Genomic DNA, 13,205 nt, shown 5'->3' on the forward strand with positions numbered 1-13,205 from the left:
GGAAGACAGATACATTTTGCTACATTAAGTGCCCAGAGCTACTTACCAAAAGCCTGTCATTCATAGCGTTTCAACAACGCCTAGGTTGAGTAAGATATCGGGGGGGGGGGCTTGGAGGCAGACTAGTGTTGTTGAAACTTCGAATTTACCATGAGACTTCCATTATTTATCTTGATTAGCTATTGCGGATATATTTACCTAGAAAGAGCATATTTCTCCAGCATTTGGATCTTTCATAGATTCACATGCTGTGAACATTCCTTGTCGTCAGACTGGGAATCCTCGGCAACATAGAGCAGTTTAAACTTAAACTGAAAAACTTTCAGTCACTTTTGTGCTCTATCAGAGTCATTTTGGGTCATACTGCCTACAGCCAATAGGAACACCTCCCTTAGCTCCTCCCCTCTAGGCCATCTTCAGATTTCTTTTACGCCACGTTAGTGTAAGGAGTCCTCAAAATAATCTCTTCAACATTTCTATGAATTAATTTGGATTTTAACATCATTTCGACAAAAAAACAATATTTTCCGACGTCTACTCGACGACCTGCATTAGCGGCGACAGTGCTAGCTCTGGAGACGTTCCTGCCGCAGGTAATCTTCGATGAAGCTTCGTCTCTGCAGTTGGGCATACCTCATAGCTGCTGAATCCACGAGTAAGAGCCTGTTCAAGGCCTGTTCCCGCTGTGGAGTGAAAAATGTCTATGTGGAGGATCACCACGACGACTGCCTCTACTGCCTTCATCCTCACCATGTCATCCAAGAATGCGAAATCTGCCAGTCATTCCCCAACAAGATGAGGGATCACCATTGTTGCGTCGCTCATGGATACCAGTGGGGCCTCTGACTCTGCATCTGTACTGAACCATGCCTCGTTACGGCAAGGCAGGACAGCCCAGCGAACCACCTCTGGAAAGAGGTCTAGGTGCATGAGGTCGAGCCCACCAGCAAAAGGAGACACAAGGAAAGTTCTGCCGACAAACCCAGATCCTCGCACAAGGACCGGTCTTCACCAAAGGTCATTGCCCAAGGGGTGTCGGCAGGGAAGGAGAGCCAACGCCTTTTCCATCGCTCCAAGGAAGTGACGTCATCTAAGTCCATGTTGAAATCCAGTGGCCAATTTTCGCTTCAGCGTCGGAAGCTGGCCTGTGGTCGAGATCGGAGGTGAGTACGTCATTGTCGACAACCAAGACTTCCTCTAGGTCATCTACCCCAAAGCCGTTGATGCCGTTCACCTTGCACCTCGTCAACGAAGCCATCGACGGCCATAACTAGGACTATGATGTCATCAGCAAAACCATTGACGGCCACAACTACCACGTCATCATGGATCACGTCAACAGCATCTACGTCGACGTCTGCGGCACCCTCATTGGCGGGAAAAAGTGCATCTTCTCATCGGGTTGTTACCACTGCCATTGTGACTAACATCGCCGGCACCCATACCAGCACAGTGTCAGCATTGACAGCTCATCCACAGGCTTCATACCCTAACATTGGGGTGGCTGTGCTAATGGAAGGTGCTATTTTATCAGGGCCGAGTCCTTCCCTATCGGTGGGTGTAGAGGAGCCAGAGGAGAAGGTCATCATGTCACCACCTTTGTCGCCACCACTCACAACATCGCCTCCCAGAAGGCAATCTAGTTCCCCGCGGGGTGAGGCAAGCCTGATCAGACTACCACCTTTACCTCCTCTGCATTCATCTCAGGCACAGGACGTCAGACTGCCGACTTTACCTCTGCTACATTCATCTCAGGCTGGGGACAGTTTGCCTTTAATGCAGCCGGCTCCATTACCGCCTCCCCAAAGAAATATCTCACTGGACAGTTTATCTACCTTAACCACTCTCCTGGCAACCTTGCAACAACAGCTGCCTGTGCCAGTCTCAGTTTCAGTGCCTCATAGGTGTCCTCACCCAGATGTCCCTGGGCCCTCCAGGGAGGTGAATGACATCCCTCACCCCACCAGGATGGGTGAACAGCTGTCAGTACTGCAGAGACTGTCGGACACTGGGACAGACACTGATCCCGACCAGTTGCAGGATGTGGTTTCCACACATTCTTCCCACACTGACGAATTTGATGATTTTGTCACAGGTTATGGGTGAACCAGATGAGATTCCGTTCAGGGACTTAACTCCTGATGAGGTAGGGACCTTCCACGCACTCATGTCCAGGGTGGCCAAGATGTTTGGCCTTGCGCCAAAGGAGCAGTAAAAAAGGAAAGCGTGCTGTACCAGTGCAGAGAGCAGTGCAGGAAATCTGTAATGACCATCCTGCTGTTGGAAGACGTCTGGGAGGATGACCTGGTCACCTTGGCACATCCTGATACCGCCCGGGCTAAGAAGGGCTGGTTTGACAAAAAGTACAGGGCCCCAGAGAGTGCTGCCGTCTGCCTGCACACCCAACCCACGCCCGACTCTGATGTCTCTGCTGCAGCCAGAAAAAGGTCTGCTAACTCATCATCCTCCTGCTCTGTCCCTAGGGACAAGGAAGGCAGATTCCTCAATGCCTTCGTTAAGAAGGTTATTATCACCGCAGCCACGTCTATCAAGGCAGCAAATGCAATGGCCATACTAGCACACTAGGATCATGAAGAGTTTCTTCCTGAGGGCAAGAAACAAGAGGCCATGGACATCTTCCATGAAGGTGAATTGGCGTCGGACCATGCCATCACGGTCTCAGTGGACATCGCTGATACAGAGTTTTGCCAGCTTGGAAATGGAGCAGTTCTATGCAGGCAGGGTTGGCTCAGGGCCACAGACTTTCGACCTGATATCCAGTCCAGGGTCATTGATATTCCTTTTGACGGATCTGCCCTTTTTGGAAAGAAGGTGGAAAATAGACACAGAAAGCGCTCGCTCCTCAGGCACACTGCAGCAAAAGCGCCAGTACTTTCATTCAAGGAAAGGACATTATGGCAGGACTTGTGGGATAACCGCTCCACATACCAGTCTTTCTCCTCTTACAAGACCCCGTATACATCAGGAGACCAGTACAGAAAGAAGTCCCAGTTCCATAGGGATTTGCAACGACACAGTGTCTCCCTCCAATCTAGGGGCTGGTCCGGCAAACAGACACAACCAGCCCAGGTGCAGGTCCTCCCGCTTCAGCACCCTGGTGGGAGGACGACTGTCAAGATTTGTCAGAGAATTGGTAAAACATCACAACCGGCGTATGGGTGCTATCCCTCCTCCAGCAGGGCCACTCGCTGGTGTTCATGGACTATCCACCGGACACTCCTCCTGCACAAAGACCAGAAAAGTTGCGACACCTCTTGTTACAGGAAGTTCAAGCTCTGCTGCTGAAGGTCGCAGTGGAGAAGGTTCCAAAGGACGAAGTGGGTGCAGGTGTCTACTCCCGATATTCCCTGTTAAGGAAAAAGTAATTGCACAGCAAGTCAGGGGGTTGAAGGCCCATATTATATCTAAGGGTGCTAAACAAGTTCCTGAACGCACAAATGTTCCACACGGTCACATTGCAACAGGTGTTGTCCCAGCTGCAACAAGGAGATTTCTTGGCATCCCTCGGCCTCAAGGATGCCTATTATCACATCCCTATTCGCTCCTCACACCAGCGCTACCTATGTTTTGTGGTGGCAGGAGTGCATTATCAATTCAAGACCCTTCCATTCGGTCTGTGGTCTGCTCTGCAGATTTTTACCAAAATCCTTGTACCAGTGGTGGGGCACCTGTGGCGGAGGGGCATTCACGTCTACCCGTATATAGATGGCTCCTTGGTGAGAGCCCCGACTATCCGCAATCAGAGTCCGACACTGCAACCACTATTCAGTGTCTACAGCAAATGGGTTTCTCCATCAGCTTCCCAAAGTCGTGCCTGGTTCCATCGCAACAGAAACTCTATCTCAGAGCAAGACTGAACACACAAGCTTTCACAGCCAGGCCCTTGGACGAAAGGGTGGGGCTCTTGTGCAAAAGGTGCGCTATCTCAACAGCACCCAAGTAACACCAGTCCGCAAGTACAAATCCCTGCTGGGCATGCTGTCATCATGCATATCATTGATCACCAACTGCCGGCTACACATGAGGCCAGGGCAGGAATTCCTGGATGCCTGCTGGATCCAGGCCTCCGGGTCCTGGGACGACTGCATTGCTCTGACACCGGTTTTCAGTCAGAGCCTTCACTGGTGGTCAGTGAGGGAACATCTGGTACAAGGCGCCCCTTCAAGTTACCAGACCATCAGGCCACCGTCATGACGGATGCTTCGCTGGAGGGCTGGCGCACCCACTGTCAGGACCAACACACCAGAGGCCTTTGGTCGGAGGAGGAAAAACACAAGCACATCAACCTGTTGGAGCTACAGGTGATTATTTGGGACCTGAAGTATTTTCTCTCCCCTCCTGACAGGGAAGGTGGTTCGGATTTACACTGACAACACAACATTGATGTTTAATGTCCACAAGCAAGGAGGAACGAGGTCCCAGCAGCTTTCCAGGGAGGTCCAAGCTCTGTGGCATTGGGCTCTACAGCACAACATATTTCTCATCCCCCTTCATCTGCCGCGGATTCAGACACTCTGGCAGACTGCCTGAGCAGAGAGTTACGCTTGTGTCACGAGTGGGAGCTGCACGACGATCAGCTTCACCTGTTGTTTCAGACGTGGGCACTCAGGAGATCAACCTTTTGCCACCTATGACAACAGTCGCTGCAAGAACTTTGCCAGCTGCTTCCCCATCTGGAGAGCTTTGGGGATGCCTTTGCGTTTCCATAGGAAGGGAAGTTTCCGTATGTATTCCCCTCCAATTCCTCTGGTGCCTCAAGTCCTACACACCTTCAGATTGTATTGGTGCAAACTGATATTAGTGGCCGAGACAGTTTTGGTACTCAGACCTCCTTGCACTCTCATCAGCGGCGCTGGTCAAGCTGCGTACACACCAATCGCTCCTGTGCTGGAACCAGTGGGCAGTGCTGCACCACGACCCGGCCTCTATCAATCTGACAGCCTGGCTCCCGTGTTCTTGAAATTCAGGTCTCTGTCCCTTCTGAAAGATTGCCAGAAGGTCCTAGCCAGGGCAAAGCTCTGCCCACCTTAAAGTGCTACAAAAGTAAGTAGAAACGTTTTCAAGTATGTTGTAGGAACCATCAACTACCACCTCAGACCATCCGGCCGGAGGATCTGTTGCCTTATCTGTTGTCTCTGGCCCAGTCTGGCTTGATGCATTCTTCTATGGCACATCTGGCGGCGATCTCCAGGTACAACCGCTCTGCAGCAGTGCCATCCCTGTGGTCCCATTGGCTAATGAAGGAGTTCTTGCGTGTGCTGTTCTGGACTTTTCCACCTGTCCGTTGCTCTGCTCTGGCCTGGGAGCTAAATGTGCTGCTCGCAAGACTCATGAGGCCACCCTTTGGGACAATGCACCAAGCATCCATTAAAAATCTTTCCTGGAAAATGGCGTTCTTTGTGGCCATTACATCGTCCAGGCTAGTGGGTGAGATCCAGGTATTTTCATACAAACCGCCCTATTTGACGTTTCACAAGGATAAGGCTATTCTACGTACTAACCCAACCTTTATGCCAAAGGTGCCATCCTCTTTCCATATTAATCAGCAGGTGGTTGTGCCCATATTCCTTGGTACACCAACGTTTCCAGCAGAGCAAACCCTGCACACGCTGGATGCTGGGTATGTCCTCAAGTACTATGTGGCATGTACTAAGTCAATACGTACAACGGATCAACTGTTTGTTTCATTTGGGCATTCTGGGCCCGGGAAGGCTCTCTCAACGTCCTCCATTTCAAGATGAATTGCAGCCTGCATCTCATTCTGCCATCAACAGGCCACTTCCCGGCAGGCCCCCGGGGGCACTACACCAGAGCAGTGGCTGCAACTACTGCTTTTCTCTCCGAAGTCCCGCTGCATGACATCTGCCGTACAGCCACCTGGAGATCAGTGCATACATTCACCAGGTTCTACTCTTTCGACAGACAATCCGCAGAAGAATCTAGAGTCGGCCAGTCGTTCTGCTGAACCTTTTTGCGTGAGGTCAGTAAGTCGCCAGTCGTAAATTATGCTGGGAGCTTTCCTCCGCCCATGTGTATTGTTGTAATACTGCTTTGTAATCTATTCACAGCATGTGAATCTATGAAAGATCTAATGCTGGAGAAGGAATAAGTTACTTACCTGTAACTCCGGTTCTTCGCATTGGTATCTTTCATAGATACACATGCTACCCTCCCACCTACCTCGCATGGCTCATCTTTTGGCTCTTACTGCCACTCAAGTGCACATGCCAAATCCGAAGATGGCTGACAGGGGAGGAGCTAAATGAGGTGTTCCTATTGGCTGTGGGCAGTATGACCATAAAGGACTGTGATAGAGCACAAAAGTGACTGAAAGTTTTTCATTTTAAGTTTATGCTACTCAATGTTACAGAGGATTCCCAGCCTGACGACAGGAAATATTCACAGCATGTGAATCTATGAAAGATACCAATGCGGGAGAACCGGATTTACAGGTAATTAACTTATTCCATACTGCATGGATATCTGGCTGATCAAAGCGCATTTGATATTCCATTAAATGTCTATGCTGGGCCCTCCAGGATATGCAACATTGAAGAGCGATGTTAGCTGGTCATTAGTAGATTGCCATTGTTTGCTTAGAAGTTAGTTTGTTCCATGGCAAGAGATGCACATACCCCACCTTTACGCTACATCACATTTCTTTTGAGGCCTACATGTCTACCCCCAAACAAATCTCAATGATTCATGGTTATGGGCCAGTGGTCTTTATCTCAGCATGCTTTGTTCATTCATTTACGATGCAGAAGTTACAAGTGGCTTCCAAAATCTTTTTAAAATACATGGTTTTGATTCCTATGAAGACCTAAGGAATATGTCACATTAACCAACACCCTCTTTCTTTTCTTTTCTTTTCTTTTCTTTTCTTTTCTTTTCAAAGAGCTCCCCATCATCTATGGTCAGCCTGATGAAATGGACGTAATTCTAAACAACCCAGTTATTTTACCATGTGAGGCACTTGGCACACCGAGGCCCACAATTACTTGGCAAAAGGAGGGCATCAATATTATCAATCCAGGTATGGATACATTTTGGAGTTTATTTAGGCTTCGTCCCGCAATATTTCTTAACATGAGAGCACATTCCTAGCAGTAACATTTGAATAATGTGTTTCTTTCAGGAGGTGGCTATTCAGTGCTCCCCAGTGGAGGTCTGCACATTTCAAAAGCTGTGATCGAGGATGCTGGTACATATATATGTGTTGCCCAAAATCCAGCCGGGACTGCGCTGGGCAGGATCAAGCTCAAAGTACAAGGTAAAGAGGAAATGTATAAATCATGTATGCTCTAGAACCTTGAAGCGTTGCTTGTGCTGGATGGGATTACCAATAAAGATCACAGACCAAATAACCGGACAGACTCAAAGAATATGGCAAAGTACTACTTTATTCTCAATTTAATATATTAGGGAAAACTGGCAGACATCGGACTGATGCATGCACACTCACACACAAACTTGATTACACAGAGGTTTTATACCCCATTATGCGTCATCTATGATGTCATCCTACGTGGCAACCAGTAAAACCTATCAACGGGAGGGATTGGTTAGGGGAACAAATCTACTTATAGAATACATATGGGTTAGTACTTCATTGGCTGTCACTTATCTGTGAGGCACGCCCAGAACTACCTCTAAATACATATAATGCTGATTATAGCAGACAAAATGGCATTGAATTGATCTGTGCAACATTGCATAGCAGGTTGCCCCATAGACCCACTGATCGTTGGCATTCCCACTCAACCTTGGACTTTCGGCTCGGCTAGCAGCACGTAAGCAAAGCGAAACCCAGGTGCTTGAGTCATGTCAGATTACTCCCCACTTTCCCAATGAGTTCATCATCTCTCATCAGTCCAGCCATGAGCCAGATTTTCCCATCTGTAGTTGACCTTGTAGGCTGCTCTCTGTTCTGGGACATTCAGGGGAGTATGAGCACATCACTATCTTCATCCAAAGCTTAATGAATAGCTCTTGTTTTCGACTTTTGGATAATGTGTGAGGAGACCGCAAATGTATCCTATTTACTGCTATTTGATTTATTTATACTGGGTGTCATTGCTCCTCTTGGCCTCTAGAGACTTGCTTACTCCATCTTTTAAGAGCCTAATCCGTTGTTAATTGTCCAATACGTTGGCTCTTGCAAATGTTTTCTTCTTCTTTAATGTAAGAGAAATAGGTCTCACGTCCATGACGTATCCGTTTGCCTCCCCTGGTATTTCAGGCCAACATAGACTCCTGTCTCTGCAGCCCTGGTCTGTTTATGAGGTAGCTGAACTGAATCTTTGCACGAGCCAGCTCCCATTTTCCTATCATGGCTGTCCTTGCCACATTATATTTTCCTCTATAGCAAGTGTCTATGTGTCTCATCTACCCTGCTTTGCTGCGTATTTACACTTATTGGTCAACAAGTTACTTCATTCTTCTTTGTATATATGATTACTTTATCATTGCGTACATGTTTCTCTTATCACTTCAGTCACATCGTTACTTTGTCAGCATTTTCATATTGTTTCAGTATGTCCTCGTATAACTTTGTTATGACATCAGTCTGCTCACGTCAGATTTCACTCAGCACTACATGATATCCAGTGGTACGTCCTGACATCCCTCCACACGACATCCTTCCACTCCTTCAGTGCGAGGGTACATTTGATACGGTTATCTGAGTGCATATCGTCTCTAGTACAATCAATGCGGTATAGGCATAACACATGGAGTCCCATATAGAGCCCTTCTCCTGCTGTTCCAGTATGACTGTGATGAGGGGGCAGGAGTTGTTTTGTATTGTATTGTATTTGATTATTTATATTGCGCTCTTTCCCCACTTGTGTGGCCTCAATGCGCTTTTTCCTTGGTTGGAACGGCCTTGGTGACTATAGTTGATGTGGTTGGAGATTCTAGGGAGATTAGCTTTGATGTGTGTGTGCATGTTGCCGTTCTAAGACTTAGGTGGCTGGCAAGGCTAAACTAGGCAGCCCAGTAGAGTTCAGACACATGGGTGGGTGTTCTTGAGGGTTAGAGATATATTGCTATTGTTGAGGAGAGTCTATGTGAGACCAGCTATACCGGATTCCTTTTGGGTGGTTGTCGCTGTATGCTAGTGGCAGAGGTGTTGGGGTACATCGGCTGTTTCAGTCTGGACGGCTATGTGTGAAACTAGGCCGGATGTGCTTAGCCGTAGACATGTTCTATCGTGCATGGATGTTTTGCCCCGCCTGCGGCCTGTGTCCACACTAGTGGTGTGATTTATACGTACTGTAGACTGTGGGATTGCTTATTTGTCCGGGTCTAGAATTGAGAGTCCTGTAGCGATGGGCCTAAGTTTCAAACTGTAGCCGGTATCAGCGTATAATAAACAGAGATGGAGTCAAAACCTAGATTAGAGGATCCAGTACAGTGGGAGAAAGGCCTATGTTTCAAAGTGCTGTATGTTTAAGCATATGGCAAACCTAGATTGCGGCTACGTCTAGATTTGATGATTCTGTATAGTGGGAGAGAGGCCTAGGTATCACCCTGCAGTATGATTCGTCATATAGTAAGCCAAGGTGGAGGCTTCACCTATAATTGAGAATCCTGTATGGTGGGCAGGTGGCCCATGTTTCACAGTGCAGGAGGTCTCAACATATAATGAACAAACGGAGGAGGCTACACCTAGGTTGATGTAGGTGGAGGGGATCTTAGGCTTGAGAGGCCGTAGGTTTCGGCCTATTGTATAGTGGTATCCGTAATGTGACAGTCATTGATGGTTTGTTTACCTAGCTTGGGAAATAGGTTTGTGGTGGGGGATTGCTAGTGTTGGGAGTTTCCATGGATGAGCGATGCAGGTTAACAGTGGCCGTGAATAGTTAATGATGTGCATGTGCTAACCTGGGCCACTTATTTTATTGTTAGTCGTCTCCCATGTGGACTGGTGGGCAGGGGCGCAGTGAATATGATGCGAGTGTAGCCACAGCGAAGGCTACTGGCTTAGCTCGTGTGCTTGTCGGGTGGGAATGTTGTTGTGGGTGGGTTGATGGTGGATCAGCAATGCCACAATGAAAGCTGCTGGCTTACCTGTAGTACTAGTCGGCAGGCCGTGTTGTTGAGCGGTATGTGGTGGTGTGTCAGCTGAAACCACTACAAGAGCTGCCGGCCCCTGAGTTGTGATTGAAAGCGGTTGAGTTTATTGGTGGTGTGTTCACGGGGTGCAGTGGCTTAGGAGAGTATTGGGAAGAGCCAGGTTTTAAGGGCCTTCCGGAGTTTCAGGTGGTTTTCATGTTGCGAATGTGTAAGGGGATGGAATTCCAGATGATTGGAGCTTGGACGTAGATGAGGAGCCGCCAATTCTTATGGAGCTATTCGATGGGATCACTAGGCGAAATGCATTTCCAGATCTGAGGTTCCTGGAAGGTTGGTATGGGACAATTTTGTCTTGCAGGAATTCAGAGCCAGTGTTGTGGATTGCGCGATGGGACAATAGGGAGCCATTCGAGGACTCTCAGGGTAGGGCTGATGTTTTCTCTGGCAGGAAGGTTAATGAGCAGGTGCGCTGCCGCATTTTGGATTCTTTGCCGTTTCCGTACTTGGGATGCGGGGGCTCCTAGGTAGAGGCAGTTTGCATAGTCAAGGTGGGAGAGGATGATGAAGTTGATAGCCGAGAAGCGGTGGGGATAGGTGAGGTAGGGGAAAATCCGCCTGAGGATACGTAAGTGGAAGAAACAGGTTTTGAATACGCATCCAAGATTTTTAACCACATTTGAAGGTGCCAGTGCTTGTCCTAGTGATTTGGGCCAAGCGATCGGTTGGGGGATGAGTGATGCTTTCTTGCAGAGTAGGATTTCGGTTTTCCCAGGGTTGAGGATGAGGTGGTTGGTTGCCATCCAGTGATCAATATCAGAGAGGCACGATGACAGGTCCGGGCTGCCGGATCCTTCAAAATTTGGGATTTTGAGGATGATCTGGGTATCATCTGCGTAGTTGTAGCAGGTAAGGTTGTACGAACGAATGATTGCGGGATTGGGTTGTATGTAGAAGTTGAAGATTAGCAGTGGCGTGGATGCTCCTTGGGGAACACCTTTGCAAACTGGACATGATATGGATGTGAATTGGTCGAGATGCATGATTTGCGACCGGTTAGAGATGAAGGAAGAAATCTACGAATGTGCTGTGCTTTTGATTCCTAGTGTTTGTAGTCTGTCTAATAGAATCATATGATCAATGGTATTGAAAGCAGCAGAAAGGGATAGGAAGGATGAGAAACGCGCAGCCATCTGCGTCGGCTGTTCTTTTTCTGTCATCCAAGATGGAGACTAGGGAGGCTTCTGTTCCCCCTAGTGGTCTGAAACGTGATTGTGCTGGGTCTAGGAGTTTATTGGCTTCAGCAAATTGGCCAAGCTGTTTGTAAGCCGCACGGTCAATCAATTTGGCGATGAAACGTGTATTAGAGATAGGTCGGTAGTTTTGAGGAAGAAGTGGGTCAAACGTCGTTTTTTTGATAATAGGTTTGGTGTAGGATGTTTTTAGGGCATTCAGGAAGGATCCTGATGTGAGTGAGTGGTCAAGTATTGCGCAAGCGACATTACCTGCACAGTTGGCGGTTAGTATTTTCTTCAGCATTGTGGGTGGGCACGGGTCTTCAGGAGAGCCTTACTGGTGGCTGACCGCTACCAGCGACAGGAATTCTTGGTGTGTGATGGGAGAGAAAGAATCGAAAGAGCGTTGTGAATGGGGTGGGGTTTGTGTGGGGTTCTGTGGGCGGGTGGGCGGTGGTGGTAGGATTTTTAATTTGGCGATGATGACGTTGTGTCTTTCATTGGCGGCATTGTAGAAGTGGAGCGAGAGGGTTTCGCATAAGGCTTGGGAGATGGAATGGTCAGGCGAGAACATAAAGGTGATTTGAATTCTGCTATGATTTTATGTAGTTCCTTACTTGAGTTGCGGGCATTTAGATTCGGTTACCATAGAATGATTTCTTGCTTTTTCTGATTTCTGATCTGTAGATTCTGATTGTCCTTGCTAGGGCGGTTTTGTTTTGGGCTCTCCAGACCCGTTCAAGACAGTGCTTGAGAGTTTTGAGGGGTTTGAGATTGGGGGTGAACCACCTCAGGGATGGTCCGCACCTCTGTGGGGAACATTTTGACGGGGTGAGGGGTTTGAAGCCCTTGGTAAGCCAGAGGTCGAAGGAATCAATAGCCGGGGGTCCTTCCGCTAGGAAGAGTGAGTTGAGGGAGTTGCGGAGTGAGAATTCAAGATCTGAGGTGATAATCACTTTGTTCCATAATTGGAAAGTAGTGGGAGCAGTTTGTGGTGGACGTGTTGGGTGTTGGCCGCTGACTACAGTGTTGAGCGGTATGGTGAAACAGAGTGCTGAGTGATTAGATGATGACAGTGGGCGCGGGGGTTGGGTGGATATGTTTGTGGTGCTGGATATTGCATTGAAGGTGTGGCCTCTCGTGTGGGTGGGGGTGGATGTGTGCTGTTTCAGGTTGAGTGGATCTAGACTATCTGCGAGTGACCTCGTCATGGGATTTGATGGTGAGTCGAACCATATATTGAAGTCTCCTAGGATGGTGAGAGTTGGGTGTTGGATAAGGTTGGCAGCCAGAGCTTCAACAAATGTGCCTGCTAAGTTTTTGTTATAGCTGGGGTGAGATGAGTAGGAAGCTGTGTGAGGTGGATGGTACGAGGTGGAGTTTTACCAGGAGGGATGCGTAGTCTGTGGTGCTGGTGGAGGTGTCCTTGGTTAAAAGCTTGAATTGGTCTTTGTGTAATAATGCAAGCCCACCTCCCCTACGAGATCTGTTCCGAACGGTTAGAGTGTAGCCAGGTGGGAAGGTCCGGTTCGTAATCATCCGAGAACCAGGTCTCAGTAATGAAAAGGATATCTGGGTTTTCTTCTGTGATGAGGTCGTAGATGTGGAGTTTGTTTTTGGATACAGACCTGACGTTGATGGGGGTGCAGGATATTTGGAGGGACGCCTTTGTGGGTGGGGGGGTGGCAAGGATTTTGGAGTAAGGCAGTGAGGAGGGAATGGAAGGGGGGAGGTGGAGAGTGGGGATGAGGGAGTAGTTGGAGTGGGAGGACATGGGACAGAGGGGAAGAGAGCTAAGACTGGGTTGGGTGCGGGCAGTGAGGTTTCGCTCCTATATTTCGGTGGCAGTGATTGCAAACTGTGTCGGAGAAT

The 13,205-nt window shown here is 48.4% G+C and overlaps 1 protein-coding gene across 2 annotated transcripts in view; it reads left to right on the forward strand.

Annotated features, from left to right (window-relative positions):
* Positions 1–13,205, forward strand: part of HMCN1 (hemicentin 1) — a 1,785,366-nt gene that overhangs the window by 1,396,275 nt on the left and 375,886 nt on the right. For both annotated transcript variants that reach the window (XM_069641364.1, XM_069641365.1), the window contains exons 79-80: positions 6,920–7,057; positions 7,160–7,294. In XM_069641364.1, coding sequence (XP_069497465.1) covers positions 6,920–7,057; positions 7,160–7,294 — 273 coding nt within the window. The remainder of the gene's footprint in view (positions 1–6,919; positions 7,058–7,159; positions 7,295–13,205) is intronic.

The sequence above is a fragment of the Ambystoma mexicanum genome, chromosome 1q, assembly GCF_040938575.1.
Source record: "Ambystoma mexicanum isolate Mex_15411 chromosome 1q, UKY_AmexF1_1, whole genome shotgun sequence".
NCBI lineage: Eukaryota > Metazoa > Chordata > Amphibia > Caudata > Ambystomatidae > Ambystoma > Ambystoma mexicanum.